General features: G+C 40.0%; 1 protein-coding gene and 1 long non-coding RNA gene across 19 annotated transcripts in view; one reads left to right on the forward strand and one right to left on the reverse strand.

Moving 5' to 3' along the window:
* Positions 1 to 18,352, forward strand: part of LOC125310846 (protein unc-80 homolog) — a 285,921-nt gene that overhangs the window by 37,806 nt on the left and 229,763 nt on the right. For all 18 annotated transcript variants that reach the window (XM_048268581.1, XM_048268576.1, XM_048268580.1 and 15 more), the window contains exons 11-15: positions 1,377 to 1,508; positions 9,265 to 9,533; positions 10,839 to 11,126; positions 14,654 to 14,788; positions 16,839 to 16,986. In XM_048268581.1, the coding sequence (XP_048124538.1) occupies positions 1,377 to 1,508; positions 9,265 to 9,533; positions 10,839 to 11,126; positions 14,654 to 14,788; positions 16,839 to 16,986 (972 nt within the window). The remainder of the gene's footprint in view (positions 1 to 1,376; positions 1,509 to 9,264; positions 9,534 to 10,838; positions 11,127 to 14,653; positions 14,789 to 16,838; positions 16,987 to 18,352) is intronic.
* On the reverse strand, positions 6,625 to 8,119 carry LOC125310848. Its single transcript, XR_007196371.1, has 6 exons — positions 7,904 to 8,119; positions 7,569 to 7,810; positions 7,418 to 7,462; positions 7,119 to 7,324; positions 6,871 to 7,005; positions 6,625 to 6,767 (listed from the first exon to the last, which is right to left on the reverse strand). It is a non-coding gene; the product is annotated as an uncharacterized LOC125310848 (long non-coding RNA).

The following is an 18,352-nucleotide window of genomic DNA, read 5'->3' on the forward strand; positions in this document are numbered from 1 at the left end:
GCAAAATCATGTCGGTTTATGCTTTACAACATTATGGAAGATCAGACCTTATCTGACACAAGATTCCACACAACTTCTTGTTCAAACCATGGTCATCTCCAAGCTGGACTATTGTAATTCACTATTAGCTGGCTTACCCGCTTGTGTAATAAGATCATTACAGCTGATTCAGAATGCTGGAGCACGCCTGGTCTTCAATCAGCCAAAGAGGACACATGTAACTCCTCACCTAGTTACTCTCCATTGGCTCCCTATAGTAGCCAGAATTAAATTTAAATCTCTCACTCTGGCCTATAGGACACTGACTGGATCTGCTCCTAGTTATTTTAATCAAGGCGTACATCCCCAACTGCCCACTGCGGTCTTCTGATGAGCGTCTGTTATGTCGACCAGTCATAGACACTAGGTCTAATTCAAGACTCTTTTCCTCAGTGGTTCCATGTTGGTGGAATGAGTTGCCCAGTGCTCTCCGTTCCTGTGGTAGTTTTGGGTCGTTTAAGAGGGGTCTAAAGACATTCCTGTTCAACATGCACTTAGTTCTTTAAGCCCTTCTTATGCATTATGGTATTGTTTTATTTCATTAGGCTGTTGATTAATTTGACATTATTGTTTATTATTGATATTCTCCTTAATATAGTCTTACCATGTCATTGTTTTTTATGTTATTGATTGAATGGACATTATTGTTTATTATTGCTTTTCCCCTCTTTTTCATTGTTTATTTTATTAGGCTATTGATTGAATTGACATTGTTGTTTATTATTGCTATTCTCCTTATTATAGTTTGACCAACATTCTAATCTGTTCCCTGTTATATTTTAAATATTATGTTGTTTTTGTATTTGTGTATCACTTTGGTCAAAGGCGTCTGCAAAATCCCAAAACCATAACCATAACAAAACATATTTTACATTCTACATTCCCTGAGAGGTTTTTCATTTAGGTGATCAATATAAACAGAGGGAAAAAGAAAGGAGCCACCTTAGATATACATAGGCTACATGGTGTGGTTAAAAACCAATTGAATTTGAGTTTGAAAAGGCATGACGTACATGTTATAATGTAATCCCTTACATTTATCAGTGTAACTTTATTCTCAATACCACCCACTTAAATAGTAACTGTATTTAAATACAGTTACTCATATTTTGTATTTTAAATACATAATCTGGAATACATGTATTCAGTTAGTTCCCAACACTGCCTATTTACTGTTTATCAATCACTACCTTCATATTATTATTATATGTATAGCTAGTTAGTGTTAAGTTGGTAAGAGTGTTGTAATTTGTGTACATGTGTTTGTGAATATACTGAGCATTATATGTTATATGTGGATTAACTTTTTGGGCTTGTCTGTGTTTCGTATATTGTAGGAAAGTTCACTCGGCGTGGCAGCACAGAGATGGCGACAGACACTGACAGTCTGTCTGTAAAACACACCCATTCGCATCACAATCTGCCAGAGCATACTAACAGCCATGTAGACAACACCATCAAAGAGGGCGGTAAGATACACACAGCTAGACAGGTCTCTCACAAGACATGATTACGACGACTGTAGGTGTCTTCAACAACAGTTGGTTTAAGATGTGACTTTGGCACACTTTGCTTCTCTTTACTGCTGCGTGCCGCTAACCTCTATTGTAAAGTTAACTAGCTACCTACCTGACAGTTGGCTAACAGATGCCTCACAAATCATATCGAATTAACTTTGCTGGTTACAATGGTGTAAAAAAAAGAACTAATAGAACTACTACTTTAGATTTATAAACAAAGTTGTTCTTATGTTATATTTGGTCTGCCATTTTTTTCTGGCTTGCGGGCAGTTGCTGCCAGGGTTGATGGGTAATGGGTAGCATCGAGGATCTATCAAAATTGCTTTCAAAACAAATTGTCACAGAGAATTTTAAGATGTCTTAGCAGCAAAGAGTAATACTCAATTTTCAAAGGCAACCCACACAAGCATGAATAGGCCTTAAATTACCTTAGCTGTGTTACACGGTTGATCTAGCAGGCCACACTGAAAAAGGAGGGGGGCACTCAGAGAAAATAAACAGACACACAGCGCTCGTGGAATGCTACTGATAGATACACTGGATAGTCAGGATTATAATGAATCTAACATGAACTAATACTGCCTGGGACATAGACCCCTAAGACCCAGGAGTAACAGTCTACCGTGTGAATGAACTAAGTCAGGGGTTACAGTCAAGTCAAGTCAAGTTTATTTATATAACGCATTTCATACACAGAGGTCATTCAATGTGCTTTACATAAACAAAAGCAAACAGTAACAAATAAAAGCATAAAAGGGCAATAGTGAAAGAAAAGTTTAAAATGTGAAGATCATAATAATAATAATAATAATAATAATAAAAAAAAACAAAAAAAAAACAGGGAACCCAATATGAACTAAGGGTACGTTCAGACTTAGTATTTTTTTCTGACAAAAGAAGTTATGCTTTTTCAGTAAGTAACTAAAGTTACGTGTGGATACAAAATATCGCTATTGCTTTTGGTATGTTATGGTAAAGTTGCGAAGTCATGTCAAACAATTCCCTATGCTCAGACACTAAAACGAGTCTCTTCTCCATTTTTTACTTGTTGTCATGGGAAACCACAGGTCTCGGTAATCCGCTTGTGATTGGCCAGCTGTAAAAAAGAAAGCATGACGTTTTTCCGCTAGAAGTTGAATATTTCTCAACTTCTGAGCTGCAGAAAAAGACGGTTGCGGTCGCGTTTTAAAAAAATCAACGACTTTTTTGAAAACACGGTCTACTCCATAGGGTTATAATGTAAAACCGACGCCAGCAGCTGCGAAAAAGACGCTTAGTCTGAACGTACCCTAATACTTCCGAGATCCCTATGGCCCCTAGGGTACATCATTTGCCCCACTTTTTTCAATTTTTTTGAAAATCAATCTGTACCTAGAATAGATTTTTTTACACTAACTAAATTAAACCTCCATGAGAAATTGTATAAAATTCTATTGATATCTAAGGGGTCCACCAGGACTTTTACGGGCTTTTCCCAAATCACGGAAGAAACGTCGACGCAGCGGTATAGTAGCAGATAATCAGGCAAGTCTTATTTAAATAAACTCCTGGTGCACTTACAAACTTTCTAATGCCTCGTTATTGGACTAAAGGTCATAGTTGTACTACTGCAGAAGTTTTGTACCAAGTTTTGTAAGTTTTGTATCAGGGCATTATTAGTGGGGTAATTTACGAGATAAAAGTTGGTACCATTACGACTGCAGAAACTCATTCGTTTCTGACAGCGCTACTCGACCAGGGTTCGACCAAGGGAAAACAGGTTCTGGGAGGGTGTTTGGCTCGGGGTCATTGTGCAAAGGACCCTAGGATAAAATTACTCCGAACCATCGCTTTAAATTATATTCCATTAACTAACATTACCCTATTCTAGAACTATGAACACCTTACATTTCAAAGTGTAAGACAAACCTCCTACAAACATATTATATGACTGAGCAAATGGGTAATCCATGAATAGATAGAACATGCATAATTCTTAATAACTAAGCACCACGATGTTGATGTTTTAACATCAAAGAACACACACTCTTTACATGTTTCCCTTCCTCTTCCTCAGGTTTGGTGTTTTCTTTCTGTCTGCTTCCACCACCTGCAGAACATTCTGGTAATGTTCTTCTCCTCTTGCAGAGCCTATGTAGTCTGTGCTGAGCTTCACATTACGCTCTGCGCTGTCATTGACCACATTCATGGACTCCAAGTGTAGGAGGCTGGGTGAGCAGGCCAGGTTGAGATGTCAGTGGTGAGGAAAGCAGGGTCCAGCTGCAGAAGATGAAAGATATACCACATATCAGGTCCCACCCGGTTTGCCAGTGTCGTCTTTTGGGTTATCTTTCCTGGCAATTTGGGTTTGCTGAAACCTGAGCCATATCTGTCATTTGGACGTGTGCAGGAGGTAGATGGTTTGACAGCAAGCAAGCTGGTGCCCAGCGATTTCTTGTGCTCGGCTGGTACCTTGTTACTGAAGAAGGCTAGTGGTACCATCTCAGCTGTGAAGTACCACTGGTGTCTCTCGAAGGCCTTCATTGCACTCTTGGAGATCACTGCTGAAACATGTGAATACTGAAGCAAATTCTAGAAGAACTGCAGGTCGTTCCATGATGTGTCAACAGCCACTGAACACTGCAACCACCAAGATGAGGCCTTGATTCACTTGGAGTCCATGAATGTGGTCAATGACAGCGCAGAGCGTAATGTGAAGCTCAGCACAGACTACATAGGCTCTGCAAGAGGAGAAGAACATTACCAGAATGTTCTGCAGGTGGTGGAAGCAGACAGAAAGAAAACACCAAACCTGAGGAAGAGGAAGGGAAACATGTAAAGAGTGTGTGTTCTTTGATGATAAAACATCAATCATAAGGTGCTTAGTTATTAAGAATAATATTTGTATATATCTTTGTAGCTTTGGTTCCATTAATATGAAAAAAAGGACCTTCACATCTGCTTTTTATAGATATTGGGACAAAGAAACGCTAAAAATAGGGGGAAAATGCAATATTTTAGAAACCAATGAAGCTAGAGATATCACATTTATATTCAACTTTCATTGACACTGTAGGCCTAAATGCATTATTTTGGAAGTTATTTACGAAAAACTGATTTTTCCAGAGTGGGAATACAGGCTCTGCTAAGAAGCAACTTTAGAGGCTTGGTGGACCCCTTAAATACTATTTAATCCAGCTAATATTTTCATTGGGTACAAGTTGAATTTCCAAAATTGGGGCAAATGATGCACCCTAATGGCCCCGGAGTAACAGTCTACCGTGTGGATAATCTAATTCAGGACAGGGAACCCAATATGAACTAATACTGCCGGGGTCATGGATCCCTATGGCCCCTGAGTAATGGGTACTACATACTCGCCGCTCCCAACCGGTAGCGCGACAATGTCAAATTTGCGTCATTTCCTCTGTTGCACGAGAAATTTCAGCCTCGCGCAGGCAGGTCGTGCACAGGAGATTTTTTTTCAGATGTGCGCGACAAGCAGGATGAGCTTGAAGCCAAGATCAGGGAGCATGCGTGCCTCTATACATACATCAACCACATTCAGGCATTTCATATAGCCTAGCCCACATCTTAAATAAACATGTTTGAATAGTCGGTTTGAGAAGAGAGGGAAATTAACCTGGCTAGGTTACCAACTAGAGTTTGTCATTTTTAAAGTAGCCCTACGCAACAATTTTAGCAAAAAGGACCTTAATTATGCAGGTTGAGAGTTGTTCTGATGGTTCTACAACACTTTCTGGGTTGTTTGGTGGGTGCTTCATCTCCCCCTATCGCTTCTCCGCGGAAAAAACGAATATGCAACTTTCTGAACCCGGACCGGGTAAATCCGGATGTGACTCAGTGGAAGTATCCAATTGCGCCTTGAAAATGTAGTCAGATTGTAGTTTCTAAGAAGACTGCAAAACGGACGCCGACTTGGCTTTGTTGCTGTTGAAATTGTAAGTAGCCTACCCTTGGGTTCACTAATCACTAATGTGATTTGATAGTCTCTTGAACAATGTGTTTTCTCGACCGTTTTATTGTGAGCCCTGTACTGTATGTGTTTAGCTTGGTTTCTTGATGGCTAGCTCACTAGCTAGTGGGGGTTTAGCGTAGCAATCACTTGCTACCAAAGCTGCAGGGGGAGCTATGTCGTGAAAAATGCAAGCCCAAATTCGGCGAAAACCCAGAAACAGCGAAGGAATAACCAGACCTGCATAGGGCTTCTTTAAATAGTTTGCTGGATAAGTTAATGAAGCTACCAGAGAGAGATGTAACACAGGGAATTAAGATGAAAGACCTAGGACCCAGGGACATGCCAATAATCCAGCAAAAGGTAACAAAGATATTTATTTTCAACCAAAGGATATCTAAGACCTGAAAAAAATCTCTTTCCACCTTAGGAAATTACACAAACTCATCTCTCAGCACCAGCCAGCTAGCTAAAATTTCCCTCGGGATGAATAAAGTATCTATCCATCTAGCTGCACACACCTTGGAAACTAGATGGTAATGATGGTAGGTGTGAATAGCAGCAACTGAAGTCTGAAGTATCATCACAGAGGGTAGTTTTTACTGCCATTGAGGCCAATGCCATTTCAGGAGAATATTGCAACTAGTGTCCCGACCACCACGCTCGAGTATAAATGGTTACGGCACTCCTGTGACGTCACATTGTCGCACTACCGGTCGGGAGTGGCGAGTATGTAGGATGCTTAACAGTCTACTGTGTGGATGAACTAATTCAGGAGTGATGGAGAACCCAACATGAACTAAAACTGCCGGGGTAACAGTCTACCATGTGGATGCACTTTCCATCTTGCTGCTATGATCTCTATGCTGAGCTTCAGGATTAGGGCACAGCACTACACCTTGCAAGTAGCAGACCACGACAAGCACCATGCAGTGCGGCAGTATGGCACTCAGCATAGATAAAACCAAACAAAACAAAAATAAACCAAATACAAACATGCATACCATACATCAAACAAAGACAGTCAGATGCTACAGATGGATAACACCGAACACTTCCATGAATTCAAATATTATATTTTTAACTTTATACGTTTAATCCACTGCGTTTCTGAGTTTTGTCTACGTTGTATGCCTGTTCACCCTCTGGCTTTGGCCACCATCCCCATCAGAGGCTAGCTGCAGCCACCTTATGATGAGGAGCTATTTCCTTTTCTGTTGAATCTTTGGTCAGGGCATTCCAGCAGACTGCATCTGAGGACAGAAGAGCACAACATGATCATGTGATGTTACTCAGCAACCACCAAAACTTAATTTAAATGTCACCACATTGCAGTTATCCAGCACTGACACTCACCCAGAACCACACTTTTCAAAATGAGCCCTTTAAATCCAGGCTTTCGGTTGGCCCCACTCCAATTAATGACTCTCGCCAGCGATGTGTTCATAGCTCTTTTTAAGACCCGCCCCATGGTATATTTAAGAGTCATGCCTCCGACCATTCCAAGGATGAAACAAAAGACATGTACCTCATCAGTTGTTTTACAATATAGCATGAATGAGAGTGGGGACTGAATGATCTGATTAATGCATCATTTAACTCACCAAATTCTTCTTCTCCTCCGAGTTGTTCAATGTCTCCTCCAAACGTTGTAGCTCCTCAATGGTTGAAAGTGGGAGCCCGAAATGTATTGGGTCTGATGTGACTTCTGGAATAGCTTTACTGCTGGAGATTTTTTGGAGCTGCACCAGGATGATCAACTGCTGCACTCTAATAGAGTCTAATTGGATGAGGGTCTCCTTGGCAATTGCTGTAAGACACAAGAAAAAGCAGGCATAGCAGATTAGTAGCAAAACGTAAATATGTCACAGTAATCCGAGAGATCACTTTGTAGAATTCCTACCTGTAGGCACAGCCTCCAGAGAAGACTGGTTTTGTGAGTCGTGTTCTTAAAAAAAGAAAAAGAAAGGAAAAAAGATGTTTTGATCTCATCACACATATACCAAAGTTATTTTTCCCCATGAGCTATAGAATAGCTTTCTTGCCATTCTTACTTGATATCCAGTTTGGCCCGCTGCTGTATGGGTTGGGGTGTCAGTAAGAGGTGTATAGCCCATTGACTATGCCCAGCTATCAGGCTGTTGGTAGTGGAGACTGGAGACCACGGTGGTGGACTAGCCGCTGTGATGTTTGCTGAAGGGGGAGAAGCCCACAGACCTGCTGCCGAGATCAACAGTGGTCTCTGAAATATGGCCAGGGAACCAAAAACCTTGACCAGCTGGCTGACTCCCTTCACCTAGAGATGTCAACAAAGGTGCAATTGGCCGTTATGTTAGTTTCACCCAGATGCTTAATAAAAGATTAACGGTAACAACTGTAACAAACCTACCTGTCAGGTTTTCTAGTCAGACCCAAGAGCAGACCAATAGCAGTTGCAAGTGACTTTATTCTTGTATAGAAGTTCAATACAGTGCAGCAGAGGTCAATACCAGAAAGAGCAGTCTATGGCAGGCAAATTATCCAGAGGGCAGGCAACAGTAATCCAACACTAGTCCAACAAAACAGGCAGGCAAATAGTCCACAAGTTCCACAACAAGAGTCACAGAGATGGAGCACGACACACAGAAACAACTGTGATGAACTGAAAAGAGCAAGGTATAAATACACTGGGTGATTGGATCTAAATAAGAACACAATGAGAAACAGGTGAGCACAGACAAAATGGAGGGAACTGCAATTACAGGAAGTGACACAAGGCAGGTGAGGGCGGGATCAAAACAACATTGCCACATTGCGAAATAAACAAAGAAAATGACAGTCAATACCAGACATGACCTGCAGGGGCATAACACTAAAAATAGATGGCGTACCGTGTAGGCTGCAGAACCATCGATGAGGCGGGGAGGGGGAGGTGGCTTGGGCGCAGGGCAAAGAGGGCTGCAGATGAAAGGCTTGATCCTTGACACATGAAATGTAGGGTGGATACGACGGAGGGTAGGGGGCAGTTTCAGACGGGAGGACAACCACACTCGCTGGCCCTGGCGGTAGTGGGGACCTGCAATGCGATGCCTATCGGCCTGTTGTTTTGTCCTTGCTGTGGAACGGAGCAGGACCCTCCGGGCACGCTTCCATGTCCGACGGCACCTCTGAATGAACGCCTCTGGCGATGGAACGTTGACTTCCACAGTGGGACAAACTTTAGAACACATACAGTTTATTCTTAGATTACAGGGTCTTTCAAGGAAAACACGTTTCTCTCTACTTGCCATATTCAATAACAGAATGCATGCATTCCATAGCTGTAGTGGCCAAATTCATAGCTACAGATTCTGTAACCATAGTTACTTCAAAGTCAAAGTCAAAGTCAGCTTTATTGTCAATTTCTTCACATGTTCCAGACATACAAAGAGATCGAAATTACGTTTCTCACTATCCCACGGTGAAGACAAGACATATTTTACCAATTTTAAGTCCACAGACAAACATAACATTCAAGTAAACAAAAAAGTAAGTAAATAAGTAAATAAGAGGGCACATATAATAATGAAAAAATAAGAGCAGCAAAATTTTGTTGAAATTGTGCATAGACAGTCAATAAAAAACTAGTGCAAAGTCAGGCCAATAAGAGGCTTGGGTAGTTCTGTTTGACCTGAGTAATGAAGAAAGTGGCATAGTGGTGCAAATACTTTTTTGTTATTATATGATTATTATGTATAATGATGTTTGTTTGTTTGTTTTTCTTTCTGTCAGTGCAATCTCAGATCTCCACAATCACCATGGCAACATTCAACACTACAGTGGCATCATTTAATGTGGGCTATGCTGACTTTTTCACTGAGCACATGAAGAAACTTTGCAGCCCTGTGCCCATCCCTGAGATTCCCAATGAACCCCTGGCATGTGCAAATCTGCCCCGTTCTCTAACTGACTCATGCATCAATTACTCTTCGTTAGAGGAGGGGGACAACATTGACGGAACCAATAACTTCATCCTGAAGAATGGCATGCTTGATCTCACAGTAAGACTAACATTAAAGTGTTCATACTCACAATTGTGCTCATAATGGTGATAAATACAGATATACTAACATTAGTATTACATTACATGTTAGTAGATATACTAATATGATGTAAGTTTGTTTATGACATTTGTTGATGATTGCAGCTTTGACTGTAGAACTTATTGTACATTTACACAGTACATTGGGCTTACTGTAATTTTGTCACACTGGTGAAAACGTTGGCACTATTGTTAATTCATTGCTTTGTCTATTCTAAATGAATTATTTGGAGAATGAATGCAAAGTACAAACTATGGGATAAGCAAAAACACAATATTTGCATTGGAAAAAGCTGACATGAAGAATCACAAAGAAGATTTACATTCTAATACAAAGCACATCAGAATTAACAAAAGATATAATATATAAATATACATCCTATATTGTCACCTACTGTATGACAAGTTGTGGGAATAGCCTATTTCAACACAAACCTCACCTTTCCTCATTTCGGTACAATTTACAGATTATATGCTGTATTTAAGCAATAAGCCCCAAGAGGCCCTAGGTTACACTGTGTGTGTGTGTGTGTGTGTGTGTGTGTGTGCTGACATTGTTGCAAAAGTTTTGAAAGACTGTTCAGTCTATTTACCCTACAGACAATTAGTGTGTGAGTTCCAACAGCTAAGGCATGACGTGTTAGTGGACTTGAGTGGCTTATTGATTTTATAAAATGATTGCTACATATATATCATAAAAATAAAGGCACAGCAATGAGAAATTGAACAATTTATTCATAGATAATCATTCTTCCGTCAATAAATATATTTCCTCTATCAGAATGGTTGCCAAGCAACGTCGAGATGCAGCAACTGTAATTTTTTATATCAAGTTGTGGTAATTTCACATTGTTACTGATCTCATTCTGTAAAGTAATCGTATATATACATTACATTCTGTAAAGATCCAATATAGATATAAAATATTATAATACTGGCAATCATCTGAAGTGTTAATCTAAATTGGGAAATAACCACTGAAGTGGGTTTAAAAATCACATGATTAAACTGATGGGTTAATCCATTCTACAATAGATTTAATAGGCATAGTCAGTAACAAAACAAAAATGGCATGGAATGAAGTGACTGGAATGTGAACCAGGTCTCACTGTTGACCACTAGAATAAGCCTTGTTTAACAAAAGCTCTTATACACAAAATGTTTTAATATTTTATTATTGTTCTACATTTATAAGTCACTTAACTCTTTTCAAGGCTTTGACTCTGATCTGTCTTTTTTCATTTACTTTTTGATTGTATTTCAGGCAGTGCTCCGTGCTTTGTATGCAGTGCTCAATCATGACATCAGCTCACGGGTGTGTGACGCTGCGCTCAGTATCATTGAGTGTTTGTTACAGCTTGGTGTCCCGGGAAAGAACAAGTGGCAAACTTGCAACAAGGACAATTCAGAAGCACGATCCAGAGACGGAAGCAATCTTAGGACACCAATGGGAGAGTTTGGAGTGGGACCTGATGGAGGAGGTGGGGATGGAGATGGGGGTGGAGGAGATGGAAGAGATAGCAAAGATAACATAAAAAATAACAAACCAAAGGTATGTGCCATGTATTGTATATGTGCTTCTAAATGTGTTCTTAGTTTTATTTGACACTATTATTATTATTATTAACTAATAATGTAGTGTTTGTACTGTAAGTCACTTTGGACAAAGTGTATGCCAAATACACTATGAATATAAAAATTATGGAGAAGCAGAACAGTGATAGTATGGGTATCATACCTGCTAGGGTTACCATCCCTGCTAGGTATGTCATAATGAAATGACATGTCACCACCTCATTCGTCCAAAGCCGAGAGTAGAATTTGGCAGGGTTACAGCTGTAGCTGACTTCCTGAGGCAAAATAAAATATATATAAGAATAAAACTATGGAAAATATATAAGAATGCATTTATTTGGATGTTGTAAGACATTACTAAAATAAATTAAGTCACTGACCTACCGGCAACTGATCTTTTCCCCCCCCGTCTTCCCTGGAATAGTTTCAAGAATATTTGTGTCCAAATCCATCTTTTAAATTCCAGGCCTATAGGTGGAACTGTTTCTGTCTCAAAATAAAAGCTTTTGTATACAAACAGACAGAATAGGGCTCACGAGCCCGTGAGTTCTCTGGCTCACGGACGAAAATGGCTAGTGCAAGGACACCAGATGTTTGTGTGGACTGATAGTGAACTGTCAACTCTAGTCACTGACAGTAGATAGAATGCATCAAGAAAACACATAAGAAAAAATCACTGTTCAGTCCATTCACAAGTTTTGGCATGATTAGTTATTGGCCTGCACAGCACCAGTTTATAATATTGCTATATTTATCCTACTGGGTGTAATTGCAGGAAATGTCATTTATTTATGAAAATATAAAATAAGCGAATGACACCGCACTAAATTATTTTAAACTTAAACCGGCAATAACTTCTGACGTGTTCTCTCGCGTCAGTCCAGGGATAGAATGCAGCTGAGGTCCACCAAGTCATGATTAGTTATTGGCGCTGCACAGGACCAGTTGTGATATTTATCCTACTGGGTGTAATTGCAGGAAATGTCATGTATGAAAACTAGTATGAAGTCATCATCAATCAATGCGCAAGTATCATGCGTTTTTGCCGTCTAAACGAACTCGCAAGGGCTATGGTTTTGAATTTTTCCACCCTGAGACCAGGTTTCAAGAAAGTGCGGTTTCGGGTAGTGCGTTTACAGGATTCGTTTGGATGATCGGCCTGCAAAACATGTGCGTTTAAACCAAACAGAGTCTCCGTGTGGATGGCCCCTTAATCTTTGAGTTCATACAAACCCTCGTACCAAAAAACCTTGTGTGTCAGGCGTTCTTGAGATATCACACTCAAGGTGGGTTTGACCTTGACATTTGACTTCATCATTGAGTCCATACAAATGTTCACACCAAATTTGAAGCATGTATGTCAAGCCGTTCTGAAGTTGTGACACAAGCACAAAAGCTGGCCTTTGGAAAATGTAGTTGAAAGAAAGCCTAATTGTATGCAATGCAATAGGCTACCTGCAAAATGGGGCTTTCAGTTGGTGTTGATGACTGCTCATTCTGCACCCAGATAACTAGTAATTAGTCATTGAATCCATGTTAAATCCACATCACTTTTTCAACGTTAAATCATTGAATCAACGTCGCACTGAAACATTGATTCTACGTCACTTTTGCACCCTCCATTAAAGGTTGTATCAGCGATTTCAGGCCCAAAAAAGGCCCAAACATAAATGATCACATTCATCTTTCCTAACGATCCGCCAGCTGCCTTCCCCATAAGCAGTCCGTCAAAAAACGTGTCTCTGTAGGCAGCCTAGGCTCCAAGATCTGTACACAAAAACAATTGCTACCAACAAGGATTGGCAACCACTCAAAGGCAAAATAAAGTGTTTCAACCAATCACCGACGAAATGCGCGTTTAGGAGAGTTTCAATTGCACGGGAGGGAGTAGTGAGCTAGCTCTCTGTTTTGTTTGAACATCAACAGAAGTGACGTATCCTCACTATCGCTGATACAACCTTTAATATTGAAGCAACGTTGACATTTTAACTATTCTATTCTATTTTAAAATGAATATTAAAACAATGTTGAAATTGCAACCAAACTAAAGATCAACTTGATTTCAATGGTATTTCAATTGATATTAAACCTCAGTAAACCACTATATGGGATGGGCATTTTTAGGCTTTTGCCCCTCGAAGTTGCACTGTGCCTACTTCAGAGGTCAGTAGTTTCTTCAGTAGTTTCTTAGGAAACAATCAGAATAGCTGTGGGAAGTACTGGCACAGAGGTACAGAGGCTAGAATCTCTGAACTGACCACATTTCAGCCCTCTAGGTCACTTGAAATGACTTAGAAACACAACTGAGCCCTAGCCACCAGGTCTTGTGTTGAAGCTGTGTGCAAAAGTAGATCAATATAAAATAAAAAATGAGTGCTTTAGACCATTATTTGCCAAGGTATGCTCATGCGTTTTGTAAAATGCCCTATGGAATCTCCCCATAGGACTCTTGGGAAATTTTAATGTCTGATCATATCGAGGGTCTGATTTTAACCATAGACAGTAAAAGAGACATCAAGACATCAGGTATGCAGGTTGCGCCCATATTGATTCACTGACGAATGTGGTCAGGTCATATGTTTTTTCATCACTTATGTGGATGATTGTGAGGTTTAGGGTTAGAGTTAGGATTAGGGTTAGGGTTCATGTGTCATGACAGTGTCATATGTTCATGACCGTGTCATGTCACTCTTATGTCGAAACTGTCAAGTGAAGTGTTACCCTTTTTTCTTTATTCCACTCACAAAAACACTACGTAAGATAATACATTTTGGTTTTGTTGGCCAAACTAACAAACCTGTCACACTATTTGTAGGTGGTTGACGCTAATGTAGCTTTGACGCCATCCACAGTAAAGTAAGATTTGCTAGCCTACTAGCTTGTGGTAAGTTTATTTAACCGATCCTCATACATTTCTGTTCATGCTGGGTCCTTAACATGGTCCTTAATATGACAAATCAGGCAAATTATCAAGCAGCAAACAACATTCTGACCAATTAAAGTTAATTTTCTCGTATTTGAAACGTGGTTTACGAATGCCCAGAGACGTTTATTAGGCGCTACGAATGTCTATCAAATGCGTCTGTACGTAGCTCATAACCGCTTTGGTGTGTCGTAATCGTCTTGCTCCCCCCCTCCGTTCTGTGATTGGTTCCTTCGTTGAGGAGAAAGCGAAGTCCATGGAATCCAGGCTGCCTAGCAGCGTGAATAAAATCGCGCACAAGGCAGCATGGGAAAACCCAGGCTAGTTGCAAAGTGTAACGGCCAAATGTGTTTTATGACATACCTAGCAGGGATGATTTTATATAATATGATGGCAGATATGATACCCACAAAAGGATGTTAAAAGTTTGATTCTAACTGTGTGACTCTTTTCTCTGTCTTATAACCTCACATACGCACACCTGAAAACGCACGAACTTGAACTTGAACACACACACACACACACACACACACACACACACACACACACACACACACACACACACACACACACACACACAGGAGGAAGAGACCTCGTCTTTAAGCCCGCATAGGTTGGCACTTACTATGCTGATCAAGATAGTGAAATCACTTGGCTGTGCCTATGGCTGTGGAGAGGGTCATCGAGGCCTGTCTGGAGACCGGCTGCGGATGCAGGTTAAACGTCATATTCATACTCACTAATCAATTACACAGAAGTGTAATTAAATGTTCTGAACTTACATTTATTCTCTCTATCATACATAATCTTTCTTCCTTCCAACAAGCCTGATGTATAACGGTATATACAGTTATATACAGTTGTACAATTATTCATCACAAACTAGATGTACAGCATAGCAGTACATGAGAAGACTGCCGCAAAAGGGTCTGCAAAATACCATAATCATAACCATAACTATAACCATCAATATGCAAAGAAAAAAAAAGCATGCCACCAAAGTTTGTGCCATCCCCTACTCAGCAATTGATTGTACACTCCAAGCCTTACATCCTCTCCCATTTTACTAATGCACATTACAACAATATAGCTCAAACAGCTCAAAGAGCTTTAAATGCAACATTGCTGTAATTGCTGTAAAACATGACTTGCCTTTCAGTGTGGCCCAGGGGAGATGCCTCGGTCCCCTGTTCTTTTCTCTATTTATATACTTCTGTTAGGAAACATCATAAGTCAGCATAATGTAAACTTCCACAGTTATGCAGATGATACCCAATTGTATATTTCTGTGGAGCCAACTAACCCAGATGGCTTTTGCTCCCTAATCACATGCTTAACCTCCAATGGATGAGCCAAAAAATGTTAAAACTAAATGATGACAAAACAGGTACTTTTGGTTGGACCAAAGCCAAACGTAGTAATCTTGGGAACCCGGCACACCAGGTCAAACCAAAAGTAACAAGCCTAGATGTCATCTTAGATGCGAAGTTAAGCTTCAAGCCCCATATCAGTAAAGTTACTCAGACAGCCTATTTCCACATGAGAAACATTGCCAAAGTGCGGCCCTTTTTAACTAGACTTTTAACTAAGACTGAGAAGAGAGAACACATCACCCCTGTGTTAGCTGAACTGCACTGGCTCCCTGTTTCCTATAGAAAACGACTTGATTCACATTTCCAAATTTGTATTTTAAAATGAAAATCAAATAATCCTTTGTTTTTTGTTTATCAATTTTAATTTTTGAAATGGAAATTGAATGGTCAGAAGATCCATTGACCCCAGATGTTGCAAAGTAAAATCCTCATGGTTAAAAAAAATTGGAATTGAGCCCTCAAAGTTGTGATAACGGTGACCATATGTGAGCTCGCACATTCTAATTTTGAGATACAGGCGGATTACTTGAAAAACCATTGAAAATATAGATTTTTAGTTGTTGGTGTTATATGAAAGAAGAGGAAGACTTCTTACTTTTGCCCTAGATTAAATTCCAACTGACTTTTTTTTTTTTTTTTTTTTTTGGGGTGATGGTAATTTTCCTAGTACCACAGTTATCTGGAAACTCAATCAGGATGATGGTCAATCAGGAAACAGGCTTTATTCTTTCAATGATGCGCAATTAGGGAGAGACTCGAGCTTCACCCAAAAGATTCACCTGTATCTCTAACTATACAAGAGAAATCCTAAACTTAAGTAAATTACAAACAAAGGGGGGCATGACCCCCACTTCTGACTCAGAGGGCTGATACACCTAGACGGTCGTTAATTAAGAGGACCCCAACTTGCATTTGGGCAAATGCTAGCAGCCTTATGTGACAATGGGAGGTGTGAAAGCCCCCCATCCATGCTCACCTATACAGACAAAGAATCACACCTGGGAATAAACAAAGGTGTCTGGAAAGTCTCCTGTTGAATTCTAATCATTCAATTATAACCCTACGGATGCACTGCACAAGAGAAACAAGAGACACACATGGGTACAAAAGCACAAATAAGCATAAGAAAAACACATGTACATGGACAGGTATAATGCTGATTCACAATTCTTTCAGGGGGTGGGTGGTGGGATTGTTTAGGGGTTGTTCACACCTTTTAATGAAACACCCACAGCTGTAAATGTAACTTCACAGTCAAATATAACCCCCATTGGTGATATCAGCATTTTCTCGATGCCAAATTATTGGAATAATGTGTGATATGTTTTTGAAGACCCACAAAAGTGTGATGATAACTCTGCCGTGTGAATGTGTCTGTTATCCTGTTTGTTAGGCCCAAAGTTGCCTTACTACCTTATACAAGATGGATAAGGTTCAGTTCCGTCAGACAATGAGGGAGTATGTCAACAAAGACTCACTCAACAATGTTGTGGACTTTCTTCATGCACTTCTGGGATTCTGCATGGAACCCATCACTGACAGTAAGTAACTGCTACACTAGCCACATGGGTAAAAAAGTGAAAAATATGACACACACATGCAGTGGCAATTGTAGAAAAAAATTGGTATTGCCATTGAATGCTAAGCTTGATAGCTAGCAATTTAGCTAAATATAATGTATCATAGCAACAACATGTACACAATCAATTTGTTGTTAGCATGTTGTTAACACTCACTACTTTGAAAGACTCGCTTTTTGAAAAAATCGTGTCAGTGTGAAGCTGCCTAAGAAGATACTTCAACCACTTTCCAAAAAATAACATTCAAAACTGATGGTATTACATAGCCCCCAATGCCAATAACCATTTGACATTGACAGTGACCATTGTTAACTCTGTGCTTCCTCTTCCTTGTCTTCTCATCATTTATCTTGCATTTGATTTTGGCGAGAGATTCAATAGTCAAAATAGAAAACTACAAAGTAAGGGATTTGTAGTTTATTGCATTATTATGGCCACCGCACTAGCAAATATAGGATTAGAGAGTTTCTTTTCTTCCAGAATGTTTTTTTTCTTGTAATTTTGTCTCAACGACTGCTACTACATTTACCTCTACAATATTATTTTCAATGATTTACACATTTACCAGTATGTATGTCTGATACTGCTGCCGCTACCACCACACACATCATGCTCTGTGCATAGGGCACCAACGGGCGCCGGGGGCACCAAAATTTAGCCAAATAATATTAAGTACTGTAGCTTTTCATTGTTCTGAACGTTTACAATGTCAAATGCAGCATGTTACATGCAAGGATGACATGGGTCCTCTCAATCTTCACTATGTAGAAGATCTAATTTGAACGTTATGCTACCTCCATTTCATTGGGAATGCATCTTGAGTGAGAGAGAGAGAGATATGTGCTGATATGTGGGGACCTAAATGCCAGGACTGGGTGTGAAATAGATCACATAGACCCTCATGGTAACAACCATGTGTTTGGTCAAAACAACCTTTTATTTTACACCAAACTTACCCCAGAGAAACAGCCTTGACTAGCCTAGAAATCTAGACGCACCCTAGCGGCGGCAAATTAATTTGCTCAGCCTGTACGTCTAGTATCAAACCATAGGGATTTCTATTGGCTGACGCCGTGGACGTCATCCAATCACAGCGCTCTATTTTGTTAGAGAGTCTTAAGGCGGGCTTAACAGGATAACGACAGTCCTGCGACGGTGAACAACAAAGGTGGCTATGCCGAACGAAGAGCAGTTGTTTGAATCGGCGTTGGCGTCAACTTTGGAGTTTTTTTTTTTTGTGAAAGTTGAGCAACACAATGCACTTAAGTCATTCCTTTCGAAGAAGGATGTATTTGCCGTTTTGCCGACCGGATACGGATATGGTCGT

Source organism: Alosa alosa, chromosome 17, assembly GCF_017589495.1.
Source record: "Alosa alosa isolate M-15738 ecotype Scorff River chromosome 17, AALO_Geno_1.1, whole genome shotgun sequence".
In the NCBI taxonomy this organism is placed as follows: domain Eukaryota; kingdom Metazoa; phylum Chordata; class Actinopteri; order Clupeiformes; family Clupeidae; genus Alosa; species Alosa alosa.